Source organism: Rhinolophus ferrumequinum, chromosome 7 (genome assembly GCF_004115265.2).
Source record: "Rhinolophus ferrumequinum isolate MPI-CBG mRhiFer1 chromosome 7, mRhiFer1_v1.p, whole genome shotgun sequence".
NCBI lineage: Eukaryota > Metazoa > Chordata > Mammalia > Chiroptera > Rhinolophidae > Rhinolophus > Rhinolophus ferrumequinum.
This window is the reverse complement of record NC_046290.1, coordinates 33,458,573-33,484,302: the sequence shown is the minus strand read 5'-3', so window position 1 is coordinate 33,484,302 and position 25,730 is coordinate 33,458,573. Positions and strand designations below refer to the sequence as shown.

General features: G+C 34.6%; 1 protein-coding gene across 7 annotated transcripts in view; it reads left to right on the top strand.

Moving 5' to 3' along the window:
- The window catches only part of ARL15 (ADP ribosylation factor like GTPase 15), a 379,903-nt gene that overhangs the window by 194,031 nt on the left and 160,142 nt on the right, over positions 1 to 25,730 (top strand). For 6 of the 7 annotated variants that reach the window (XM_033111059.1, XM_033111063.1, XM_033111062.1 and 3 more), the window contains one exon: positions 118 to 326. In XM_033111059.1, the coding sequence (XP_032966950.1) occupies positions 118 to 326 (209 nt within the window). Of the gene's footprint in view, positions 1 to 117; positions 327 to 3,228; positions 3,358 to 25,730 lie in introns of those variants that run through there. The other variant, XM_033111065.1, reaches the window with a different exon arrangement.

Sequence of the window (25,730 nt, the reverse complement as noted above, 5' to 3'; positions counted from 1 at the left end):
GATCTCTGCACTTAATTTTTAAAAGCAACATGAGTTTCCAACAGGAGTTACTGCTGGGAACGTTTTTCAGTTGCTGAAAGCTATTTTTAAGAAGAGAATTTGTTTTGTTTTTGACAGGGGCTGATAATATCCGGAAATACTGGAGCCGCTACTACCAAGGATCTCAAGGGGTCATATTTGTATTGGACAGTGCCTCTTCAGAAGATGATTTAGAAACTGCTAGAAATGAACTGCACTCAGCTCTTCAGCACCCACAGTTATGCACTTTACCCTTTTTAATATTGGCCAATCATCAAGACAAGCCAGCTGCTCGATCAGTACAAGAGGTACGTCTCGTTAATGTGACAACTCTTTGTCTATTTGGTTTGTTGCACTTTTGCTAGCCACATCGGAATCTGAAAAGATGCCTGTAATTAAGAATACGCTGGTAATGCTGTTTTTCAACATGAAACCTTAATTTTCTTAGAAAGCAGAAAGCCTATATCAATCTGATAGGATTGTTGTTTATGTGCCCAACCCCACTTGGAGAGCAAAGATTTTTTTTTTTTTTAACTGTTTAGCAAAAGTTAGAAGACTAATCTGAATATTTTTCTCATCTATTTTAAAGGGCTAAAGGCCTGGTTATTTCACATTTATTTCACCCCGCCAGCTTATTTAGTTCATTCTTTGTTTCTCCAGCTTTTCAAGGAGCGCATCATGCGTATTACCATGCATCACTTGCCCTCAAATGTTATGTTCTTGTCCCACTGAAATGCTCACTGTTGACTAGAAGCAGTGGGACCTATTCTGTAATCAGCCAGGCTGAAAATTGATGTCTTATCTTGCAAGTTCCGTGCCACCAAGTACATTTTAATATGGACCCGTTCTTTATCTTCCTCCTTTAATTTCTTTGCTTGTGTCTCTTCTATAAAAGCGTGAGACTAATTCTGGACAGATAATCAGTGTCTCACTCAGTAAAGCTTCTGATTCACGGTAATGAAGTCATAAGATATGTGAATAGTTTTCAAAACTTACGGTGAATTTTAATCTACGTACAGTGAAATCGAAACTTTTGATGTATTCCTTTACATCATAACTTGCAGGATATGTTTTCCCCCTTCCTTCAGAAAATTGTGTGCTTCCTTTAGTGACTTTGGAATAAGACGATTAATAGGAATGACGTTGCTCTTTAGTTTGAAAAATGCATGAGAAGCCAAGGACACACCAACATGTTCTGACTGCAGACCTCCCTCACGGGGTCGGGCCCATGGGCAAATCGCTTTGTTCCTGTGCCTGTCTTCTCACCTGTAAAATGGGAATGATGCAATTTTTTTATGAAAAGTGAGTGGGATTAATTTGGGTAATTCACTTTGAAGTTTTAAGTACTAAGTATAAGAGGGGCCATAGATAGAGAATTTTTGTTTAAGTTTTAGAAAAATCGTAAAGAAGGCAAGGGTTTCTTATTAAACAGAACTCATGTCTATCTTTAGTTGCCTCGTTCAGCATTAAGTAGTTAGCACCCTTTTCCTTTTTCAGATTTTGTGAAATACATTATAGATAATACTAAGTGATTACGATGAAAAAAAATAAGCAGTACAAATCTATTCAGAGAGTCATGAATGTGTAGCTCTTCAGTATTGTAATTGCGGTACCTTCCTGATCTCTTCTTAAGACTTTAGATAAATCTTTTAACTTAGCACCAGTTTTTCTGTCTGTAGAATGGATATAATAGTATATAATGATGGGTAGTTATGAGTGTTAAGTTAGTTTATGATGATAAGGTGCTTTGCTGAAAATGTATTGTTATTCTGGGTTCATTATGGGAAATATGTATATATATATTATAGAATACACATAGACAGTATAATATTTTGTGTGAATATAATATGTAATACATATATAATAAAGCACATAATATGAAATGGGTATAATACAAGTGACATTATAACTTCAAATCACTTTATTCAAATTATGAGCAATAGCTGCAAAGACTTTTTTCTTTTAAATTAAGGAAACTGTATATCTGTTTTCCATAGATACCATAAAATTAAAACTAATGTTCTTTAAACCTATCATATGACTCCTGATAGTCATCCATAAGAAATAAAAACTGTGACATTGAGTAAAGGAAGCTTTTAATTAATTGCTTTGTAGTATGCGTTGTATGTGTTGGCTATATCTCCCAGGAAAAGAACAAATATCTTTTTGTGATTCATCTTTTAGTAAGACAGAGACTATAGATATAGAGTAAATCACAGGTGTGATTTAAAAATTATTCTAAACTTCTATATTACTGGAAGCATACGTGACTTTGACTTTCCTTTTTATATCAATTTTAAATGAATTTTCCTAAAATTTTTGCTTGTGATAGAATTTGTAAATACCACTTTTAAGGACTGCTTTAAGTAAAGCATTTTCCCTGTTAGTCTATAAACACATACTATACCACGTGTGTGTTAACATTTTAGAATGCTTTAATCGAATACACAAACAAATTCTGTTATAGGTCTTGAAGTCTGTCAAAACATTATGAAGTACCCATACTTTACAATTGGGAGGAAAAGAAATGGAAGCTTCCTATTTTTTCCATTCCCTGAATGACAAAGGTTTCTCAGTATTGTATTTGGATGCCTTGTTGAAATACTCCCTGGAATGTATTATACTCCCTCAATACCTTACTGTTAGCATAAAAATGGAATTGAGAAACTGAATCTTAAACTTTTTATAAACAATAATCTCAAAATGGTGGGAGTAGGCAGGGGCAGAGGAGAAAGTAGATGATTGAAAAGTGAGCAAAGATACATGTTACTTGAACTATGTTTAGGAGTGGTCATCTGTTTATTGCTCTTTCTGTCCTTATCATAAAGGTATTACATGCCCTGTGCTCTGTTGCTTATAAACACTTTTTATTCATTTGTACCTGCTAACTTGTGTGCACTTTGTAGAATTCCCAAAAGCTAAATTCCAAAAGCTAAAAAGGTAATGTTTTGCTCTGCAAACTACCTGTGAATTTTAGGCAAAATTCTGTTCTTTCAGAATCAGGGAAAAGTGCATTCAATTTATCAAAAAGCACTGAACAATTCTTTGATGCAGTTAGGAAAAGATGAATCCCTCCCCCACATTGAAATTATTACATTTTTGTGTTGAATGCATTATGCAAAATTTTTGCAATTATTTATCCTGCCACTGGAATAAAACTTTAAGACTTCATTAGTCATTTAATGAGATTACCAATATTGTTGCGTTTAGAAGCCAGTAGAACCTGGTGAAATCCAAAGAGAAAACTGAATTACCACTGGGATTCCAACAGAGGATGAAAATCATCAGGAAGTAATACATATTTCGTTCTGTCCTCTATGCTATGAGCGTTGCTGTTTGTGTAGAGAACTGAGTTAAGATAGAAAGACAATGGTTAAAATTACTTTGTAACCCACAGACAGAGGGCAACATGCCCAATTGTTTTGTTGCCATATTATAATGCAAGTGGAATCTTGTACATTGCATAGTTTCCCTTTCTATAATATACCTGGTAATGACCTGTGTTTAACTTACCCAGAATTTTAAGATTTTATGTCTTGAGACGTGATAGTAGAAACTTTTTTTTTTTTTAAACAAATCAGTCTTTTTTCTAAATAGCAAAACACTGGGAAAAAGAACACCCTTTACATACTGTCTGAAAGCCAAGCAGTTCTTGCAACAGATGTTTGTTGTATTCACTTTGGGGAGGTGTAGTTAGCACAGTTTTCCAGAATTTACTCATAATCAACTATTTTTCTCTATAGAAAGCATAATATAAAAATCTATAATTGTGTCAAGTGGCCCACTTGGTTCTGTAGGGAAAATTCTGGTCTAACTTAAATGATAAAGCTTTAAAATGAGACTCATCTTAAGGGTAATTAGGTTGTTTTTTTTTTATTTCTATTGAATTGTAATTGTATCTAATTTGTTTTACAACTCCCATAGGAGAGCATACTTCAGTTCTGAAGTTATATAATAGATGAGGAGGATTTTATGAGAAGTTAAGTTAATATAGTAGCCAATAAATGTAATCCTATTTTCCCTCTACACAGTTGCCGATCGTGATTCTTTTACCTCCTAGCTTTTTAAAATCTGATTTTCATTTTATTGGATATTACCATGTCTTATAAAAATCACACATTTTGTCAACATGAAAGCAATAGTTCCTCCTTTCAGCAGTGTAATCTGATTTGATATTTGTCCATACCCTTAACCCAAAAGTATTTAACTTTTTCAGAAATACTGTGTTAACTGCTTGTCCAATGCTTTTTCATTAAAGCAAATATTAAGAAATGTAAAAACTGTAGAACATGGATCTTTGAAGTAGAATTATAAGGTCAAAAGAGTCTATTGATTCCATGGCTCATTAATTGTAGCACAGGAAAATCCAGCTTCTAATTTAGAATGTCAACGTTAAAGTTAAAATTTGTGATCAGGCATTTCTCAATTTTCATGCAATTGTAATTCAGTTTGCTATGTGATATATATACATAGAATGTGGTGTTCTATTTAAAAGAATGGAATATAATGTGAAAAAAGTATTTGCAAGTATTTCTGTAATGATATAAACATTACTTTTTTAGTTTTGATTATGAATATTCCTATTTTTGAACAATACTTTCAATATTCAGTGTATCATGAATAGTTTATCTAGTCCTCATTTTTTAGTCTATAAATATCTTTCTGGAAGAGAGTGCTAGTATATGTTTTATGTTGTTTTACTGTGATACTTAATTCTAATTACTTGTTTATAGATAAATATTTCTACAATCAGCACTTTTTTCCCTTCCTACAAAGAATCAGAGAGTGCTTTGAAGGATGAAAAATTTTGGACAGTGTTTGTCTGCACATAATAAGCCTGTAGATTAAAGTTTTATTTTATATTTATATTGCTTGACAGAGCAGTTCTGTTTTGGTAGCCCTGTGAAGTAGCAAATATCATCTGATTTTACATGATAAATCTTTTATTAGAAAATGCAAAGCAGTGTTTAAATCACATTAACTACTTAGCTTAATTTAATATTTCTTTCTGTATATGGAGTGAAACGTGCGTGTGTTTGTAAAATAATCATTGTAAACTGTTGTATACTTAAACTTTAAGAGTCTTCCAAGTATCTTGACCTGACTTTTGGCAGCATTTTAGAATACTGATTTGATTTCACATAGAACAGTGTACATACCTATTGTATGAGCAGTTTGAAAATTCCCTTATGGGATGTATACTTATTCTAAAATGATATGCGATACAAATTATTTTTTAGTCCATTCCTTACAGATGTACTCCACTCTGTTACAGTTTAATCTTGAGGAAACAATGAGAGGATTTGGAAGTCAATTTTCCACTGAATGACTCAGTTATCTCCTGAAAATGTTTACTAACTTGCAAGAGAAGCTAAAATAGCAATAATTTCAATAGTTACAAAAGTGTCATTATTATAAATACATTTTTAAATTTATTATAAATAACTTTTAGCTGAGAATATTAAAACAGCCAGAATGCTTTATTTATTGTACATTCATAGACTTTTATATGCGTTCCTTGAAAAATTTAATTTGTCTATTTGATTTCACTGATTCTGAATCTAGCCATTTTAATCAAACCATTCAAGGGAACCCTATATACTTGTGCTTGCACCCACCGGCAATATTATGAGACTGTGCCCTGCCCACTGAAAGCTATATACTTCCCATTCATTAATATATTACGTAAGAAAGTTCCATTCGATCAAGAACATTATGTAGGAGGGATAACAAAGTAATACATTTGAAAATATGACAATATGTGCCCTAAATTATTCATTTTGTTCTCTTACAAAACCCCCATTTCTTTCCACTTTCTTTCTTTATTCAGTTACATACATATCTTTAGTTTACGTGAAGCTGGCAAATTTTGGAATTGCTCCCAATTCCTCCTCTGTTTTACTTTCCATAAACGGATATTTCAGTACGCAATTCTACCAATTCTGCCTCTGCAATACTTTTCAGTTTCTAAGTTGTTTATGTCCCCAGACCTTCTTCTTTCTCCCTCTGCCTTTACACAGATCAGATAGGACAGACTTCATGTGTGTTTTTCATGACACCCACATTAAAAACCAGTACGCTCTTCTAATTCCTTCTAGAGTCAAATGAAACTCCACAGATCTTATACGTTAATGTGCCTGATTATTGAATTCCCTTTTCTGACTCATGTTCATCTATCACGCATTATTCCTGTTGTCCTAGGAAAACCACCTGAAGATCATGTGTCACATCACAAATGTTTTCTGAACACCCATGGCTGAGCCAGGTGCTCTCCTGCTGACTTGCCAAGGCATACTAGGCTTATCCTAATAACAACATTAAGCTTAATTGCCTATTGATCTTTCAGTCAATCCCTCAGGATTGTAAGCTCCTTGAAGGACGGGAATTCTGGCTTGTTTGTATCTCTGTGCTCAATATATGTTCTTTGAATGACTTACAACCTCTGAGTCTTACCATACATGCTCCCTGATGGCTTAACACCATCAGCTTTATCTCGACTCTCTCTTTACCCAATCTGACTCATCTGTTTCCATCCTTGAATAGAAATATTTTCCTTTTCCTCTGTATCACACCTGGGCTTAGAATATTGCTCATAAACCACATCTTCCATGAACCCTCACTACTCTGTGTTAATGATTTTTAAAAGCTTTAATCTGTTAATTACCATACTTAAAAATGATTATTTTCCTGTATTTTTATGTACTTATCTTTGTGTTTGTCCACTTGAGGATCTTGCTTACAGCTGGTTACTATCTTCCCAAAATCCCTCAGAGAAAGTGACAGGACATCTTGACCAAGTAATAGTCTTTTGATGTTTTTACAAATTGCCTAAATTTTAACTATATTAAGCTTATTTCAATTGCTGGCATAACAAACTATCTTTTACTGTTTATATTTCTCATGGGGGTAGACTGGTATAGGATAAAGCTCTATGGAAACATAAATGAAGTGGTTTTAAAACAGTGAATTCAATCTAATAAAAAGAAAGTTAGCTTTGAATTAATAAGTTTTTATTACATTAGTGAAACTTAGAAGGATTTTTAAAACTCTTATATTGAACACTTTTTCTACGTATATTTAAATAAAACTATTATTTTGCTTCTTTTGGGGTCTTTTTGATGCAATATATGTTTGAGTGTTTGTAATGGTGAGCTTCACCCTTTATATCTGTATTTCAATTCTGTGTTTTGTAAAAATTCGTATTTCATTAACCCTCATTTAACAAAAGCAACAAATGATTCTGAAGCAAAGCTTACAGAACCATTTCCTTGGCCCATTCATTCATTCATTTTGCAAAAGAAAACTCACTTGGTGCACTGCACATTCCATAGCTTACAGAGTTAATAAAACATTTGTTGAGTTAAATTAATTTGAAGATGGACACATAGTTAATGTCAGCAAGGTGCTTTGAAGATAAAAAGCACAATAAGCGTTAGTTATTATCATTATGATAATTATTATCATTATTATTATTACATAGTGTCTGCTTGAAAATACCTTTGGTTACTCTGGGATGGCTGAAACTAATGAGAGGGGTTAATCTGCTGGATTTTATCCAGAAATAAGGATTTGAGACATAATACACTGAAGTGTTTTTTTTTTCCTTAGTAGATCAAGGGATATGTTTGTTTATTCTCTTCCCTAAAGAAAAATAAACATCCTGTAATGCAGAAGCATCAGAACTCATTTTGAGTAGTTTGAATGTTTTCTTATATAATTTCTACAAAGATGTCTGAGGAGTAAGTGTAGGTCTTCTGAAAAGGCTCTAAAAATATAGGCATTGATTTCTAAATAGTCAAAATCCTTTATTTCTTAGTTAACTATTTCTGAGTTGCATGGAGCTCAAAATTATAATTTTTATATACTAAAAAAGAATAGAACATAATTACGGGAAGGAAATATGAAAGCTTAGTTCTTATTACAAAAAATGAAAAATTATATCTTTGAAGTTACAAAAATCACTATAACTAATTACATAAACTATCTCCCATGAGAGTATTTTAAGGAGGATTCTTTAGATTATTCCTTAGAAAGAAGACTTTCAGATTAAGCCACATTTCTAACAAGACACTGCAAAGATCCTTACCACAAGTCAGAGAGAAAGGAAATACTGAAACATTTTAACAGACAAATGTATGAAAGTCAAATGTACACCCAGCCTCACAATCGGGACGACATTAGTGACATGTCTGAAGAAGACATTCCCTAATATTATTGCAAATTAAATAAGAAAGACTTCAAGAGAATGAAAAGAGAAAAGGTGCCTGGAGACAATGAATTACAATTGACAACCTAAAGGCAGTTGAAGAACCAATTGCTGGAGTGATTGCAAAGCTATTCATAGTGTGCAACAGACAGAGCACACCAGAAAGCTGGAACAATGCCTTCAGTTCAGCAATATTGCTTCAAAAGAATGGAAAGAGGGGAACGGGAAGAGCCACTGACCCTGAGACCAATTTCCAGGCAGCTGCACAAACTATATACTGTAATTAAAGGTTTTGACCAGTAATCACAGCAAAGCCAGACTACAGAAAGTCTAGGGAACCAGCAAGGTTTATAATGAGGTAGACATCCTTAACTTAAAGCATGGGAAAAGCAGGTAAGAAAACCAGTCCATTTCTGGCAGTGACTTTGAAAAGCTCTGCTGTGTTAGCACTAATAGAAAAATCACATATTGTTGACCTTCCTACAAGAACAAAAACATGTAATAAAAGATACCTGCTTTCATCTTTTGAAATGAATAGAATACTCTGCTACTTAGAAGCAGGCGTTTTCTCCTTGCCACTTTATTTTTTTTCTTTACCTATGAATTGCATGTGCCTTTGATGGAAACTATGAACTAGACATGTGCAGTGGTACATACAATAGACTGAACGCCTCTTAGAAATGGCCACTCTTCCAGTGGACATGGGCTCTGGTAGAAATGAACTAATCCACACCTGAGTAATTTGTCTATGGAACCTCGTCTCTCTTTTGTTTAATGGTATCTAGAATCTCACATTCTTTTTCTTTCTTTGGTAATATCTCTTTAGGTTGAATCCCATATTCAGCCGCGAACAACTACTATTGTTTAAATATTCAGATAACCACTTTGAGATTTATATCCTGAGAAAAGGGGTACATAGTGGTTTTGAATGGAGGTATGATGACAGACTTTCAATAGAGAGACGAAGGTGTTCCACAAGAGTCTTTTGAACAAAAATAGCATCTCATCTTGCAGGTGCCATTCAGTTCCCTAACTGGGCTTACTGGGATCTTTGCTATCGCAATATCCAACAGTGAAGTAGGAATTACCTTCTTTACCAGAAATTCTGAAATCTAAATTTGTACACATATAAATCTTTGATGCGAAAAAAGTTTCCTACTGCTCAGTTGTAAAGGAGAAGTAGGGTTTCACCTTGTTTGATTTAGGCTTATAATTTAACATATTCAAATGTCTGAATTCAGTTGTGTGAAGCACAGTGCACATAGATTGAGTTTAGTTCATTTCACACCTGAAATAAGATTATGGGGTTTGAAACAATGCTTGTTTAGGTAGCTTTTAGACTAAAATGCTCTTTCAGACAGTAAGTACCTACATAAAATAACTGGAATTGTTTTCAAAAATGATAATATGTGAGACCAACTAACCCTTATGGGAAGGAGATTCTACGTATGAACTGTGAAATAATTTGGAGGTTGCATAGAACAATATAAGTTTAACATGTAGAATTTGTAATAAATTATTTACTTTTAGACTGTGGTTATGACTAAGAGTTTGTCAAGCCAAAACAAGTCTTTATTGAAATGGGCCAGAGTGGAAAATCTGGGTAACTTGTGTATAGTTTAGACAACAAGAGCAAAGAAATAATGAAATGAAAATAAGAGTTTTGGCAGGGGAAGTCTTAGAGAACAGCCGGTTGAAGAATGACAGTTGTTAACAGTGCTTAGAAAAGAAAGATACTGCATTGAAGAGAAGATTGAATAATCACTAGAAGGATCCTAAAATATAAGTCAAAAAAGTTCTGGAGATAAAGGCAGTATAATTTATATGCACTAAGTAGTGTCTTCATTACTGTTGTTGTTGTTGTTATTATTATTATGGAAAAGCAAATCATTGTGCCCAAATGCCCTAATTTTCCAAAACATAAAAACATAAATTCTTAAGAAAGAATATTTTTCTTATTATATATAAAGATGTACATTTATTTAGTTCTAGAATAATTTCATTCAAAATGGTACTTGTCAAACTTACTGCAAAATTAAGTCTAAATATTTGAATTATTTAAATGTGTGGGTAGAGATTCATGAGTGTAAAAATGCATGTTTTCGGCAATTTAAAAAAAACCAATTTCCCATATTTTTATATTGACTTTGATCTTTTTCTTTAATTAAAGCTCAAGTTTAGACATCTTCCTGTTTTTCCTTAATCAATGATGTCTTTTAGTGACTTTTATATTAATAAGCGAGTTAAGCTCATTTTTAGGTTAAAAAGGGAAAACAGACTTTGAGGTAAAACAGATCACCAGATTGTTTGAGGCTGTTATATGTAGTTAACAGCACATTTTTATTAATATAACTATCTCTTTTGCTCTTTACCAGAAACTCTTCTTTTTTTACATTTCATATTAAGTCTTTTAAACTCTTATCAGCACAGTTTTCTGCTCTAGGGAAATATAGTCTGTTTAATGATTCTGAATATGTGGTGCCTCTTTCTTTAATTATTTAGAACATTAGCCCTAGCAGTGTAGTTGCGGCAAGTATAGAATATTTTGTTTAATCTGTACTAACACCATATGAGGCACTAGCCATTGCTTTTTTGGTAAAAAGACTAAATACAAATGTATGCTTTTATACTTTTATCTCTTAAAAATAGCATGCAAAAATTGTAATTTCTTTAGCAATTGTTCTTATTTGGATTCTAGTTAGTCAAAATTTTGCCCTGTGGTTCTTTAGCCATAGTAAAGCTGAACTGAAAAATGTATGTTATTAAAAATGTTGTATTTCTAAGGTGTTAAAGCTAGAGATATGGCTGTCATTCCTAGGTTTACTTTCACTGAAATTATTTTTAGAATAACAACTCTTCTCCAATGCAGTTTATTCACAAATGTGTATAAGTTTGTGATAAACTGTAGTTGAGATAGCTTGATCTATGTCAATTAAGCTATATGACTAACATCTTATAGAAATTTAGATCTCCGTGGAATATTACATAATCTTTAAAAATCCATTTAGTCTTTAATTAATAAACTGAGTGATTAATAAAGTCACATGGTATATTTTTAAGTACAAAAAGTATACAGTGAAAAATATTCCCTTTTCTCCTCATGTACCCTCTTCCTCTCTAATTTACAACTCAACTCTCAGCCTTCAGCCAGGCTATGTTATTATAAAACTTTGAATATTAAAAGGTTAGAAACACCAATTTAATGAATTTTCCTTTACAACATAATGAAATATGTACTATAAATAAATGTAATTATCTTAAAGATGGTACTTCTAAGATGCTTGCAGTAAGATATTATAATCATTTAAAGAAAACGAGTTTTAATGATTTAGTCTTTAGGGTTTAAACCATGAGTTTTAAACAGTTTATTGAATCAAATGAGGGAAGGGGACTTAGTGGAACTCCAATTCTGATTTCACAAAGATTTATTTGATTGTAGGTGTGGATATGCATCTAAGGCATCATACTTTCATTATGAGAAACTTCAAACATTACAAATAAGTACAGAAAATAATGTGACAGAGAAACACATCTACCCATTACCCAGATTTAGCAACTGTTAACGTTTTTACCATATTTGTTTCAGGTCTTTCTTTTAAAGATGCATTTAAAGCCTCTTTCTCTCACTTCTTCAAAAGTGAGTGTATCTTGAAGTTGGTGTGTAACTTTCCCCAGGTACATTTTTATACTTTTGATACATATGCATGTATCTCTAAATAATATATAGTAATGTTATGTGTGATAAAAATTGACGTAAGTGGTCATGTACTTTGTTGTGCTTTTATCATTAAATTTTTCGAGGTTATATGCCATCTATAAATCTAGCTTATTCATTTTCACTGATATATTATGTGCCAACAAAGGACTGTGTCATTTTACTTATTCATCTTCTCATTGATAAAGTTTTTGATTGTTTCTAGATTTTTGAGATTATAAACAAAGTTGATGACTATCTGTGTACACACGTTTCCTTGCATATCTATGCAAGCATTTCTCAAGTATATGCATGTAAAAGTGGAATTGCTGGGTCATGGGATAGACACACATTCCACTTGACGGGTATTTAATTTGGCACTTGGGGTTTGGAAATGACAAACAATAAGACTCTGAGGTCAGAATCTAGATTTAAATACTTCTTAGTGTTGACCAGCTGAGTAATATTGGGCAAAAACTGAAATCTGTTTCCTTATCTGTAAAATGGGGATAATCCTAGAATTTACCTCAAAGCAAATAGTGAGGATTAAGTGAAGATTGCGCAGAGTGCTCAGCCAATATTAACTGTGGCTCCTCACCGCTCCCCGTCCTCTGGGCAGGAATGAGACGAGGATTAAATGGCACTTATAACTGTGTCCGGTATAGTGTCACGTCAGTGCTTGTTAAGTACACACAAAAAATGAAACAAAAGACCAATCCAGTTGACGCACAATATATTTATATATTTTTGAGGATGCTTAGAGGATACATTGCAAATACAAAAGAAATTAAAAGCAAAAATCAATGATGACCACACACAACCCTTACAATTTTTATTAAATTTTATGAAATTAATTAATTTTATTTTTATCCATATGTACAGAATTCTCATCAGAAATGATTAGCTGATAGAATGTACTTTTCCTATTTGTTGTAAGGAAAGCAGGAAAATCAAATCTTTGGGTGATTTTCAGGTGTAAAATTTGATACTAAAGCTTGTTCTTTACAATGTTGTAGATATGTCATTCTGCTTTAATTTTTTAATATGTCAATTTTGAAAACTGTTACATTAGTAGCTTTATCTTTAAAAAAAGAAAAAAAACGTACAAAAGCAAGAATGGTATACTTTGCCAAGCATAAAAATGAAGGATATGCTTAAACAAGCTGCGTACTTACCTGCAGATTTCTAGGTTTCTGTGAGGCCCCACAGAAGCCCAGAAATCTGCTTTTTATAGTATGTCACTTGGTGTGTTCTCATGATGTGATTGACAGGCTTGTTGTTTCCTCTCTTTCAAAGCCCAAGAGGTTACTCGGATTATTTTAGAGGTTCATCACACCAATTCTTACTTTACTATTTAAATAGAATCGTCTCAAGCCTTAAAAGTGGATTACTTTGCATTACTTTTATTGCTTTTCAAGTGTTTTTGAAAATATTTAAGAGTCCTCCTGAAAACTGCATTTCCTGGAATGTGTTTTCTTTGGGGGGAAATTTTAAGGCTTAGTTGTAGATTTTCCAAAAGCCCCAAATTTAACAACCAAAAGGACCTGACTGAAACAAATCACTTAATGAAAAAAAAAAAAAATGAACACAGGGCGTAAGAGGAGAAAACCCATCGTATCTCTGTATTCCTTATAATAAATCAGACCTGTGTGTGTTTTTAACAAAAAAGAGGGTGTGCTTTTTTTACCCCTTCATTCTCAGTTTCTTTTGATCATTGATCTGGGTGACCCTATGCCCAGGGTTTTTTTTCTTCATTTGACATGGACAGATTTTTGAAGTATAGCTCTCCTTTGGGAACCCCGGGGAGTTCCACTTGACTAACCTGTGATCTAATGAGCAGTAATGCAGGGTTACAGTGGCCATTTTGTGTGCTTTGAGGAAGATGGCTAGACAGAGTGGGAGAAAGGCGACGGTGTCTACGAGTAAAAGAGAGGCAAGGGAATCGAACAGTGTGAAAAGGACTTGTTAGCCCACATTAGTTTGCCTGATTTACTTCACAACAGGTCAGGAAAGGCCAACAGCAGGGTTGTCGTTAAATTGCAAAGTGGGAAAATCCTGGTATTAGAAAGCTTTCAGATCTCTGAGAGCGATTAATTCCAAAGTTGGTTGTAACTCACCTTTAAATAGCAGCAGACAGGGCAGCATTGAACTTTCCTTCAGTCTTATATATATTTATGAAATAATTATGTGACCCTAGATTCTTTCTCGGTGCTGCAAGTTTTAAACATCCTGTCATGGGTAGTCCATCGTACAATGAGCTTGGATGTGAAAGACAAGCTTAAAAACTCAGCAAGTCATTGCACTTTTTTATGCCCTGTTGTCAGACCGACGCTTAATGAGGTGCCCATGCCTTCCGTTTAGAAATGCTGTAAGAGTGCATTTGTGAAGTCCTATCCTGGCAACTGGAGGAAGCTCTGTAGTTCGTCTCTGCATGTCTACTGTAGTGTGTGTCTGTGTAAGTGTGCTCATGTATGTATCCTCCCCTTAGAGTATAATCAGTGTTAATTAAGAAAACCAAATTAGGTTTCAGCGTCTTTCTTTCTTCTACCTCAAGCTTACTCTGGTACATTTTATATCTTACTATTGTTTATGCCTTTTAAGTGAAAGAGAATAAATGACTTACCAAAAAATACCCAAGTTCCTAGAATATGTTGACCAGCTTAAATGGGAGCATTCAAGTTATTTTGAATTTTTATCTTTTTTCCTGCACATTCAAAAGAATGTTGGAGTTTATATACTAGAAAAAAATTAGTTATTGATCATGACACTGCTTTTGTTTGATTACCCTATCTGTTAAGCCAATAAAAGCCATCTCCCTATGGGATTAAGGAACAGTTGGTAGTGCCAGCCTGTCTGTCTGTCTATCTGTCTGTCTGTCTGTCTGTTTGTCTCTCTCTCTCTCTCTCTCTCTATCCATCTATGTATCTTTCTTTCTATTTTTCTATCAATTGGTTGACTCTAAAACCTTTATTTGAGATAGAAATGGAAGCCCAACAAAGGGCAATACTCTTGCTGGATTGTGGCAGACATTACCTCACGCTCCATGATTGCTTCCTGCTTTAGGGTTATAAAATGTATGTAGGCCTAAGTGTATTCTTTGTGCCATAAGACTGCCCAGAGGATGGATTGGCCTACTGCAATCCCAGTTCAGATGCCTTGGTTGTGATAAGAATTTTGCTCAGTAGAATAAAAATACATTAGATAGACCAAATTTCAGCGTTATTTAATGACCAGTATTTGTAGATATGCCTGCCTATCTGCAAATTGGCAAAAGGAGGTTTCCCAAAGATGAAGGATACCTTGGTTCAGAATTTTAAACATATTTTAGGGTTTTAAAAATGACATTGTTTATTTAACAAAAGTCTGTGTTCAGTCTCTCAACCAATCTTTTTTGCAGGCTTACTATGTGCCAAATACTGTGCAAGGGGTTGCAAAGATGAATAAGATATGGTCCCTTCCCTCAAGTTTTAGATATAACATATAGTTACAGTATATTATGATAAGAGCCAATGGAAATATGTAAAGACTCCTATGGAAACACTGAGGAGAGACTAAAATTAATATGAACTAACACGTGCATAGCACAAGGTATGTTTCACATACATTATATCAGATAATTCTCTTGGCTGTCCTAGGAAGCATGGCATTATTTCCTCATCCATTTTATTAACGAAGGCCCCAGAAATGAAGTAATAAACTACCAAAGATTCAATTTGTGACCTGAACCCACGTCTTTGACTTCAACTCATTTGCTCTTTACATTCCACCACAACAATCACTTGTCATTGAATTTTTAAAAAAAAATAACAAAAAAACATTTTATTTTATTTTTAAAAATATAACTTAATTTTCTTTTTATTACTTTGAAGTCTTGAATCAAGTTTTTTTTCTTGGGTGTTTCTTGCTACTTAGACAGACCCGAGCTGCCAATTTGCAGATGGGCCCTTTTTACAAATGAACGCAATTGAAATGAGAGTAATATATTGAAGAAAGTAAGCCAAGTGTGTTTTTATATATTTGTGAAACAGAGTGACTATTGTCTTCCAGTACTTAGGAGAGAAAGCCTGCTGATTTGGGCTTAACTTACTGTCCAGTCCATCTTTGTTTTTAGAAATAACACAACACTGCATTAGAGAACTAATGACACCGAAAGCAATTTCTGTAAACACCCAACCTCCTCCTTAAGCTTTTCTGGCTGTAACCCCACCTCTAGCAGCTTTCAGGCTCCATTCATTCATGTGTTTATATTCATCACTTTTATAAATGAGACACAAGAAGAAGACGGGAAGATAGAGAAAGGTCTTTGGGGCAGAGAGAACAAGTTAAGAAAATGAGTGGGATATAACACAACATGTCATATTTTGGGAATTGTTAACCATTCTAAAATGAACAATAAATTGTCTAAATGTAAACCTTTCTCTGCTTACATGGGAAATAAATAACCATCAGAGAGTTAAAAAGATGCCTTTGGATTAAACCATAGTTCCTTTTTGGGTACTTCTTATTAAATACCTCTACCACATGTGATGGAAGAAAGACAGACTGGAATTTTAGATGAATTCATCTGACTTCAAAGTGGCAATGGATTCCTAAATTCTTCCTATCCTATAAAATGCTGCAGGCCCACTGAAGGATAGAGAACACATTAGAAACTATTTCTCATCTCTCAGAAAAATCCTGAATCTTGATTTTTATACCACTGTTTTCTTCCTTGAATAGTATAGTTGTACCATATTTCTATTCCAGAAATAGTTGATATTCTTGTTAAGAAGACTGCTTAATAAGTCAGCAAAATTCACAGGGGGAAGGGATCTATATTTTCATTATCGAAAACACATGGTATTCCACATGGGCAGTTTTCAAAACCGTTTGCTTCATAGTGAGGTGATGGTAATTCCCTTTTAGAGATGGATAAAACGAACGATTCAGATGGTGGTAAAAAGTTATTAATGTTGGGCGGCCGGTTTAGCTCAGTTGGTTAGACCGTGGTGCTCTTAACAACAAGGTTGCCGGTTTGATCCCCACATGGGCCACTGTGAGCTGCATCCTCCACAACTAGATTGAAACAACTACATGACTTGGAGCTGATGGGTCCTAGAAAGACACTTAAAATAAATAAAAGTTAAAAAGCATTATTAATACAGCATTTCTAAAAATGCTTTAAAACTTGCATTAGGATATTTAAGAGAAAATGGTGATGGTTATTTAAAATACCTATTTGAATTATATACCCCAGTACTTTTTTTTCTGTTGTTATTTTACCTTTGTGTAGTCTCTATATCATGATTTATTTTGGGTTATAGTGTATCTTAGTTGGGAATTGCTATCTTTTTTTAACAATTTTAAATTCTTTTTATTTTTCAATTACAGTTGAAATACAATATTATATTAGTTTTGGGTATACAACATAGTGATTAGACAGTTATATAACTTATGAAGTGATCACCCTGATACGTCTAGTACCCATTTGACACCATACATAGTTATTTCAATATTATTGACTATATTCCTTATGCTGTATTTTACATCCCCATGACTGTTTTTCTAACTGGCAATTTGTACATCTTAGTGAATTCAAAATCTTTAATATTGTCACATTAAAACACAATTCAGGTATTTCTAACAAAATTTATTTAGTAGAATTGTTCTTTTTTTCTTCACACTTGAAGAAATAGAAATGCTTTTAATGTATTGGAGAAATGTGGCAATTTTTAAGGAAATCTAAATAAAAACCTTGTAAAGACGAGTCATGGGAGAAGTCAGAAATTTGGTAAACATCAAGATTAACTGGTATGACATTTGCTAAGGCAGGTGGTAAATGTCAAAAATGTATTGACTAGCCCTGTATGGCATATATGCATCAAGTCTTGAGAACCATTGTTTCTCTGGGGTATTCATCTGAAATGCCTTTCATCTGTTTCTCTAATTGTTGCACAGACTAAACCCTGTATAGAAACCTTCACTCTGAGACCACACTGAAAACACATCTGCACTTAAGGATGCAGATTTTAAAAAATGAATGTTTGTATATATCCATATAAATTGATATTTGAGATAATCTGTCTTTATAGCAGAATCTTGATACTCATCAGGATATATTCGAAACTTCCCTCCAATAGAGAAGTCACTTAAACATTGTGTAATATTGATACTTAAGAGAGAAAAGAGTAAATTAAAGTCATTTTTGCACATTTTACAGAAGTCACCCTTTTATTTCAAAAGAGGTTTGGTAACCCAAATCAGTTTTTTAATGGATAGAATACGTGTAGGAAGCACAGTTGTACTGGAGACCTTTACAACCCCCTTCTGCCTTTGGATTATGAGAATCAGAAGTCTGCTAAAGTCTACTAGCTCTTTATTTATGGAAAGATAGTGAACAAATATAGAGTTGCTGAATGCGTGTCAGAGTGAGAAGACCACACCCGCCCCTGCAACGTCCTTACTCTGGCATCAAATTCTGCCCAAGTGTTTTTCAGTTCCCGTTAGGCCAGGTTTAGGGTGCTGGTTTGGTTTCAGAGTGAGTCCATTCTGCATCCAGAGAACACTCTGGCCTAGGCATTTTGCTCAATGCTAGAACTTCCTTCCTGTTTGAGTGGTATAATGGAGAATGCACCTTAGAACAGTGCAGACTCCCTAGAAAAGACTTCTGTGAGCATTCGCCATTCAACAAGAGACACTATTCTCAGTGATTACCAAGAATTCAACTGCACCTTCTTTTCAACACTAAGTCTAGGGCTGCATCTTTAACATCAAAGCATGGCTTTGTGTTTGTCCATCACTCATCCTTTATGAATACTTCTTTTATATGTCTGCATTTCAGTGTGCCTATAAAATGTGTATATGTTTGTGGACTATGATTATGATGCAATAAGAGTTTAAAAAAAAATACCCCAAAAGTGTATGAATGCTATTTCCTTCTAAGCACAGAGACTTTTTTAAATTTATGACATATTGCGTTGCAGGAAAAAGTGATAAAAGTTGAAATAGTATCATTTGGATCTTATTTTCCTATTTCACACCTATCTTGATGTGATAATTCATGTCATTATATGATTTGACAGAATAAAGATCAGCCTAATGATCTCTGACTTGGGGTTATGTTTGAAACCTGGTCAAAGATATTTCTGGAACCCAGCCCAGTAAGGGAGAGGAAAGCCTGCTGAGGCCTGGTGCCTCGGTGAGCATGGGACTAGAGGACAGAATACACAGAGCACATAAATATAAACCCTTTAAGGAATAATGCAGTGACAACAAGGTTGATACTCTCTGCGGTCAAGATTACCATGAGAGGATTTATGTTATTTCAGAAATGCTTCTTTCCTCCATTGAAATCGCCTTCTGGCCTCTGGCATATGAGCCATACAAGAAAATCTTTATATGTTTTTGGCGTTTTTTTAATAAAATGTTTCTATATTTCATGCTTTGTCATCTATTTAATTATGAATTTGTCTAAGGACTATACATGTTTGCTTCATCAGTTCATTCTTTTATTCATTATGTATTTATTGTGCACCTGCTTTCATAATCCAGGCAATTAGAATTTACTCTTTAGAACCAAATATCTTCATTCCTGAAGGTATTGACAAGCGTAGTCAAGGTTTCTAAAGCCAAATGCCAAAAGAATTCCAAATAGGTTTTAGGCATCACTTAGCGTAAATATATAGCATAGAGCTTCACAAGGAGACTACTTTTATGTGTATATTTTAGCCCCGGAAGTTCTGGGATAAACATGTATTGACTCCATATCTTCATGTTATTAAAAAAGAAAATTTCAGTCTGTCCATTAGCCACATGTAAGTTGCTGGAGACAGGGGAGGGGGAGGAATGTACGGAAATGTGTCTGACTTAGGATGTCTCGTTTTCCAGAATCCCTGCCAAGGGCTGGCAAGCCCAGAAAGGCAGAGGCTGGCACCATTCCCTGCCGCTCCCCACTCTCCATGGCATACCCCATCAGACGCCTGTTCTAGGCATGACCTAGATTCCCTAGCTGATGCCTGGGTCCAGCAGGGCCCATTGCATTTTTTTCCCCCTCATCTCTTCATCTCAAGTCTTGCTCAGCCATTAAGTTAAAGAAATGCTCCAAAGGCCGGTGCCAAAATATGTCTGCCCTTCTCAGTGGCACACGCCCAACTGTCAGTTGACAGGTGGACACAGCACCTGGGGAACAGTTAGCTTCCCGCGCCAGATGGAGTTTTACTGGTCCAGGAGAAGGCCCACAACTGGGTTGCTAGAACAGATGCTCTGCAGACAGTCTCTGGGTCTCAGCTTTCCTCATCGTCCCCTTGTTCCACCTTCCCTAACTGAAAATGTCGATGAGTAGAGCTCTCCAGCAGTGTAGATTTCCAAGCAAAAAATTTCTCTACTAACCTGGTGTTCGAGAAACAGTCTCCAGCCCTTCAAAGCTTAAGAAATAAGTCTCTAAAACAGAGATATGTATAACTATGGAATTTGAATAATTACCTTAGAAAACATAGGTTATGAAAACATTTATATTAGCTTTTGCCAAAAGGTTGTTTGGCTGGTGTTGGGAGTGCTGACACTTTAATTGGCGTTTTCACCTCTCAATAGCACAATTTGGATGTAAATTTATTTATGGTAGATGATCATACATAAAAGAAGTACCTTTCAGATTTCCAAAATGTGGAAGAAACAGTTTCCTCTGTGGTCTGATACATGTCCTTGTTTATTGCAAATAGTTGAAGAAATGTAAAAGTGGATTCCTTAGATAGCCAACCTAGTGCTTAAAAATTTTAGAGGAAATTTAATCTAGTGAAACTGTTGCTTTTCAAATAAGAAAATACTAGTGTTTTCAGTTCTGCCTTTCAGCCATAAACCATTTGCATTATGACAAATGACTCATCAATTTTAGTAAAAGGCATCTCAGTGCACCGTCTCATTATAGCCTTTTGCAGTTGTGTTACAGGTATGTCTTGTAGAATTATACCTTCATGCAAAAGAGGGTACAGTGCCAGACTTACTTTTTTTCTCATCAGTTCAGGATTTTAAAATAACCCTGTTTTTTCTCCCCTTCTTCCCACTTTCTCTCCCTCCCTCCTTCTCTCCTTCTCCCCTCCTTCCTTCCCTCTTTGCTTCCTTCCCTTCGTTATTGTAAAATTATGAAAAATATATAGAGCATATATATGTACTTAAAGAATATTATTATAAATGTCAGTGTCCCTACTCCTAAATCAAAGAATAGACCACCATCGGTGCCTTATTCATCTCTGTGCCCCTCATTTGCATGACTCCCTTACCTCCCAACCCAGAAGCAACCACTGTCTTGAACATTGGGTAGCCTATTTGCTTTTTATGCTCTGTCACCTATGTATATATTTCCCAGTAATATATTGTATAGTTGCACCTATGTTTTGAACTTCGCATAGATTGGGAATCATACCAAATGTATTCTTCTGAAATTATTCTATATTTGTTGATCATAATCTTTTTGAGATTTATGCATGTTCATCTGGGAGGCTGTGATTCCTATTTCTTCATTGCTATGTAATATTCCATCATATGAGTATATCACTATTTATCCATTTTACTATTGATGAAATTTGCCATTGTTTCCATTGTCTTGAATATTACAAAAACCACTGCTGTGAACATTTTTGAACCTATCTTTTGTATATGTACAACCATTTTACAGTAGTAGATACCTAAGAATGCAGAGTTATAAAGTACATGCGTATTTAACCTTATTATGTACTGCCAAGACATTTTCCAGAGCAAATAAAAATTCCTTTTTGTCACATCCTTGTCAGTGTATGGAATTATCTGGCTTTTTACATTTTGTACATTTTTGTGCATAACTTGACATTTTCTAACTGATTGGTGCTGTTAAATATAAGAAACTTATATTTGTACATTGCTTATTTTTAGCCAGAAAACTTGGTGGACTATTAATACTTATGATTTATCTGTATATTCTATGATTTTTCTGTATGTATTAATCTCATCAGCAAATAACAGTTTCCTTCCTTTCCATGTCTTGTTTCTTTTGCTTTTTCTTATCTTCCAGCATTGACTCAGATCTCCAGAACAATTTTGAATAGTTCCTCTCTCCTTCTGGCTGTAAAAGGAGTACTTTGAAGCATTTTTCCTTTAAATATAATGTTTACTGCAGGCTATTTATTTATTTTATTTTATTTTTTAGGTAAATCTCTTTAATCCAGTGAAGGATGAAGGGCATTCTTGTAAAAGATGTCCTTTTCTATTGTGAGGTGGATTTTATTAGGAATGGATATAGAGATTTTTCAAATGCTTCTTTATAATTACTGGGAAGATTATGTGATTTTCCCCTCTTAATGCTAACCTATTAATGTGGTAAATTACCTAAATTTATTACCTAATATTTAATCACCCTTGCATAGTATTAGATGTGATGGCTACAGAAGAAATGTCAGAAGTTCTCTATCCTTAATTAACTTACAGTCTAATTGAAGAGACAAAACATGATTAAAGAAAAGTTAATAGATGCTACAAGGGTAGATTGTAATTATTTGGTATATTAATGGGGTTTTGAGTTCAGTTAACAAGAACCGCTGTGTGCTCCAGCGGGCTGAGCCAGCTTCCTGGAGGGGGTCCTGGAGCTAAAACTAGAAGAATGTCTGTTTTTTATGACACTTTGAATAGCATTGCATTGGTTTACCAAATTGCCTGAATTTTGAGATTTTAATACTGATTTCAAGTAACCCCCCCCCAAGAATATTGCTGCGTAGTAAGATTTATTGCATTTTATCTGACAAAACCGCCCTTAGAATCTTACTCTGTTCCCAGCAAACAGTTTGCTGCTGACCAATTTTTAGGTCTTTAGTCCCATCCTGCTACAAAATAGCTGCATAAATATTTGGACATCTGTTTTCTTAATAAACTATTTGATTGGAAAAGAGGACTGATGAAGAACAACTTAATTCAACAAACATTTGTAAGGCACTCACACCATGGAATGGACTCTGCTAGGTTCCTGTATAAATAACTACTCAGACTTGCCCTCAGGAATCTTGCTGTCTACTAGGGAGCTTAAAATTCAGTGAGTTTGTGCTGTGCACTGTTGTCCTTGAACCCGAAGTAATTAAAATTCTCATTCGTTTCTTCATTGGGAATGATTTTTGCCGCAGTGGCTTCAAGAGGGTTACTCTACCTTTAAATAGGCCAAGAAAGTCATTTTCATGCTAGGTAATGGGGCAGTGACTAGAAGAAACTTCTCAACAGCCAAAATAGATACTTTTTGTTATTTTGTTTAAAAGTTCTATGTGTACAGATATCTTTGTTTTGTTTTATTTAACTTAGTCCTGCAGGTTTCTCTTTTACAATTCTTTACTCCACGTTTTTTGCCATTTTAGTCACATATACCTACCCCGGTTTTGACAGTCCTGTTAGACCTCTTCAGTCAGTGCTGCTTCCTTCACACTCTTTTGCCTTGATTTATTCATTTCCTTGTCCGGACAGCTCCTCAGTTATAGAAGGAGTTGTTTTCTTCTTTTGGTCCTTTTGTATTTTATTTGCTCTGTTATCGACACACATCTTTCCGTATGATTTCTGGAAACAGCCATAATAGCTGGCAGTGTATCTTGGCGTATTAACATGAGAATTGTGGTGTCGTGCCTGGGATGCATCATATTCCTGTGGCTGTACAATCAATCAGCTAACATCCAAAACAGTGTCATGATTATGCCTATTAATATTTGGAGCCATTGAATTTCATTTCTGTTGGCTGTAGATAAGGTAACAGTATTTCTGGCGTCCTCCATTGCTGGCGTTGTAAATGTGTTGAATGCCAGTCGGGAACAAGTCACGTTTGTATTTTAGCAGACTGGAATATTTGTGGTAAATGCAGTTGTGGCCTGGTGTCTCTGCCATTCCTTGTAGCTGTCCAAACCAGAGGTGCTAGCTACTTCCTAAAAGTGGAGAATTCCAAGAATCCAACCATAGCATGCTTTTGGTTTTTGCTACTAAGGAGATCTGGGACTACAGATTGCTAAAGTAGCATAACATCATGGTTTAGTTTAGAAACTATGGGATGTAGTCTTAGGTTGTCAGTAAGTACCCTCTAAAGTTATATGGCTAAGTTCAAACTCCTTCTTCTGCCTACCGACTCTAAGATGAAAATAATCTATTAATCCAGCCTTAAACAATGTTTGAAAAGCATCATTAAAGTATAAAATATTATTTGGTTATAAAATATGTATTGACTTTGCATATATAGATTCTTCATCCCTCCCTTATTATCTTCATGGTCTGTTCTTCTCTTTTCAAATCACTAAGCCATCTGCCTATAGGAACTTGATTGCTTTTTGTGAAAAGCAAACCCAAAGCCCAGAAAAATGAAGGTCCAATTTATTGTACTTACCATTAGGCCTGCCTTATGTTCACCTGACCCATTCTGATTTCTTTTTGCTCCTAGTTTAGTGAGCTAGTGTATATTTATTTTTATGGCTAATTAGCATACATATTTCAGAGAGTGTTAGGATTAACTAAGGATAAGTAGAGGGGGGTGGGAGAAATATTCTTTGCTTCCCCATCCTGTCTGGAGAGGTCATAAAATGCATTCCAGTCAAGGTAAACAATCACCAGTTCAAGAAATCTCTTCAACTGAAAGCCTGATAAAATTTACACGTGTCGAATGTGCCTGACGCTACCACAAAATACATATGCATGAATTACATTTGTTTAATAACCCTTTCATTGCCTTTATGTCTTTAAGCCCTCTCTTAGGTCATGAAACACCTCCCTAAATATCCCGTGAGTAGGGTGAGGCTATTTGCATTGACAATTTTAGAACTGAAGAGTCATAGAGGGGATTTTTTTTTAAGCCTATAACTTCCAAAGTGATAATGTGTCCAAGTATTCATTAGACCTCACCCAGATTCGTCTGAAGTGTCTCGGTGATAAGGATTGTGTGTGATACTCAGAGCTTCAGGCAACTCAGTGGTAAGTACAGTTATTTGTAGCCTGCCTTCTCTGAGACCCATCAGCCTCTTCTCTTTTCTTCAAAGCCATGGTCACTGCTACTAGCATCGATCATTCTCTTGGTAAAAAACTGCCAAAGAAAATACAGGTAACTGGAATGCCCCAAAGGTTGAAGACACCTTTATTCTGTATCTAAGAGTAGAAGTTTTAGACTGTGTTGGTCTAATAAATTCTGCAGCAATTTACGTGTGAATAGGTGAAGCGAATTTTAAAATAGTTTACATTCAATTGCCAAATGTTTTAAACAAATGCTAATCAAACTGTGATGAAGGACCGATTCTCACCCCCAGCCCCCATTACTTTTGATCCATATGTTCGCTGATCACTTATTTGGCCGTGTCAAATTCTGTCAGAAGTTTTTCAGTGCTTTTTCTCAGTTTCTGTGTTTATCACGTCTATGGCCTGGTCTTGTTCTCAGATCACACTTTGAATACCATGGCACCAAACTACTATGGCAAAGAATGAGGAAATTAGACCAACAGGAGTAAAATAAAAGAATAATAGATATGACTAGAATTATGACACTAGTTAAATATTATTAAAACCAAAGATTATTCTGTGATGTGTTTGAGCCTGATAGTTTACTAAGCACTCTGAAGATCACCAGGTTAAAACAATCCATTCGTTTTTGGTGTTCCCACATTCTGTAATGAATAGACAAGATAGGAGTGTCATATCAGTTCACCCAAAGAGCATGAATTCAGCTTTGCCCAAAACGTAATACCCAGGATATATTTGTTCTATAATTTCAGTGAAGTAGTATCTCAAATTTCATGGTTTTTATTAAAATCTTTGTATACATACACTCAGACATTAGCCAAAGCAATAATATCTGAACCA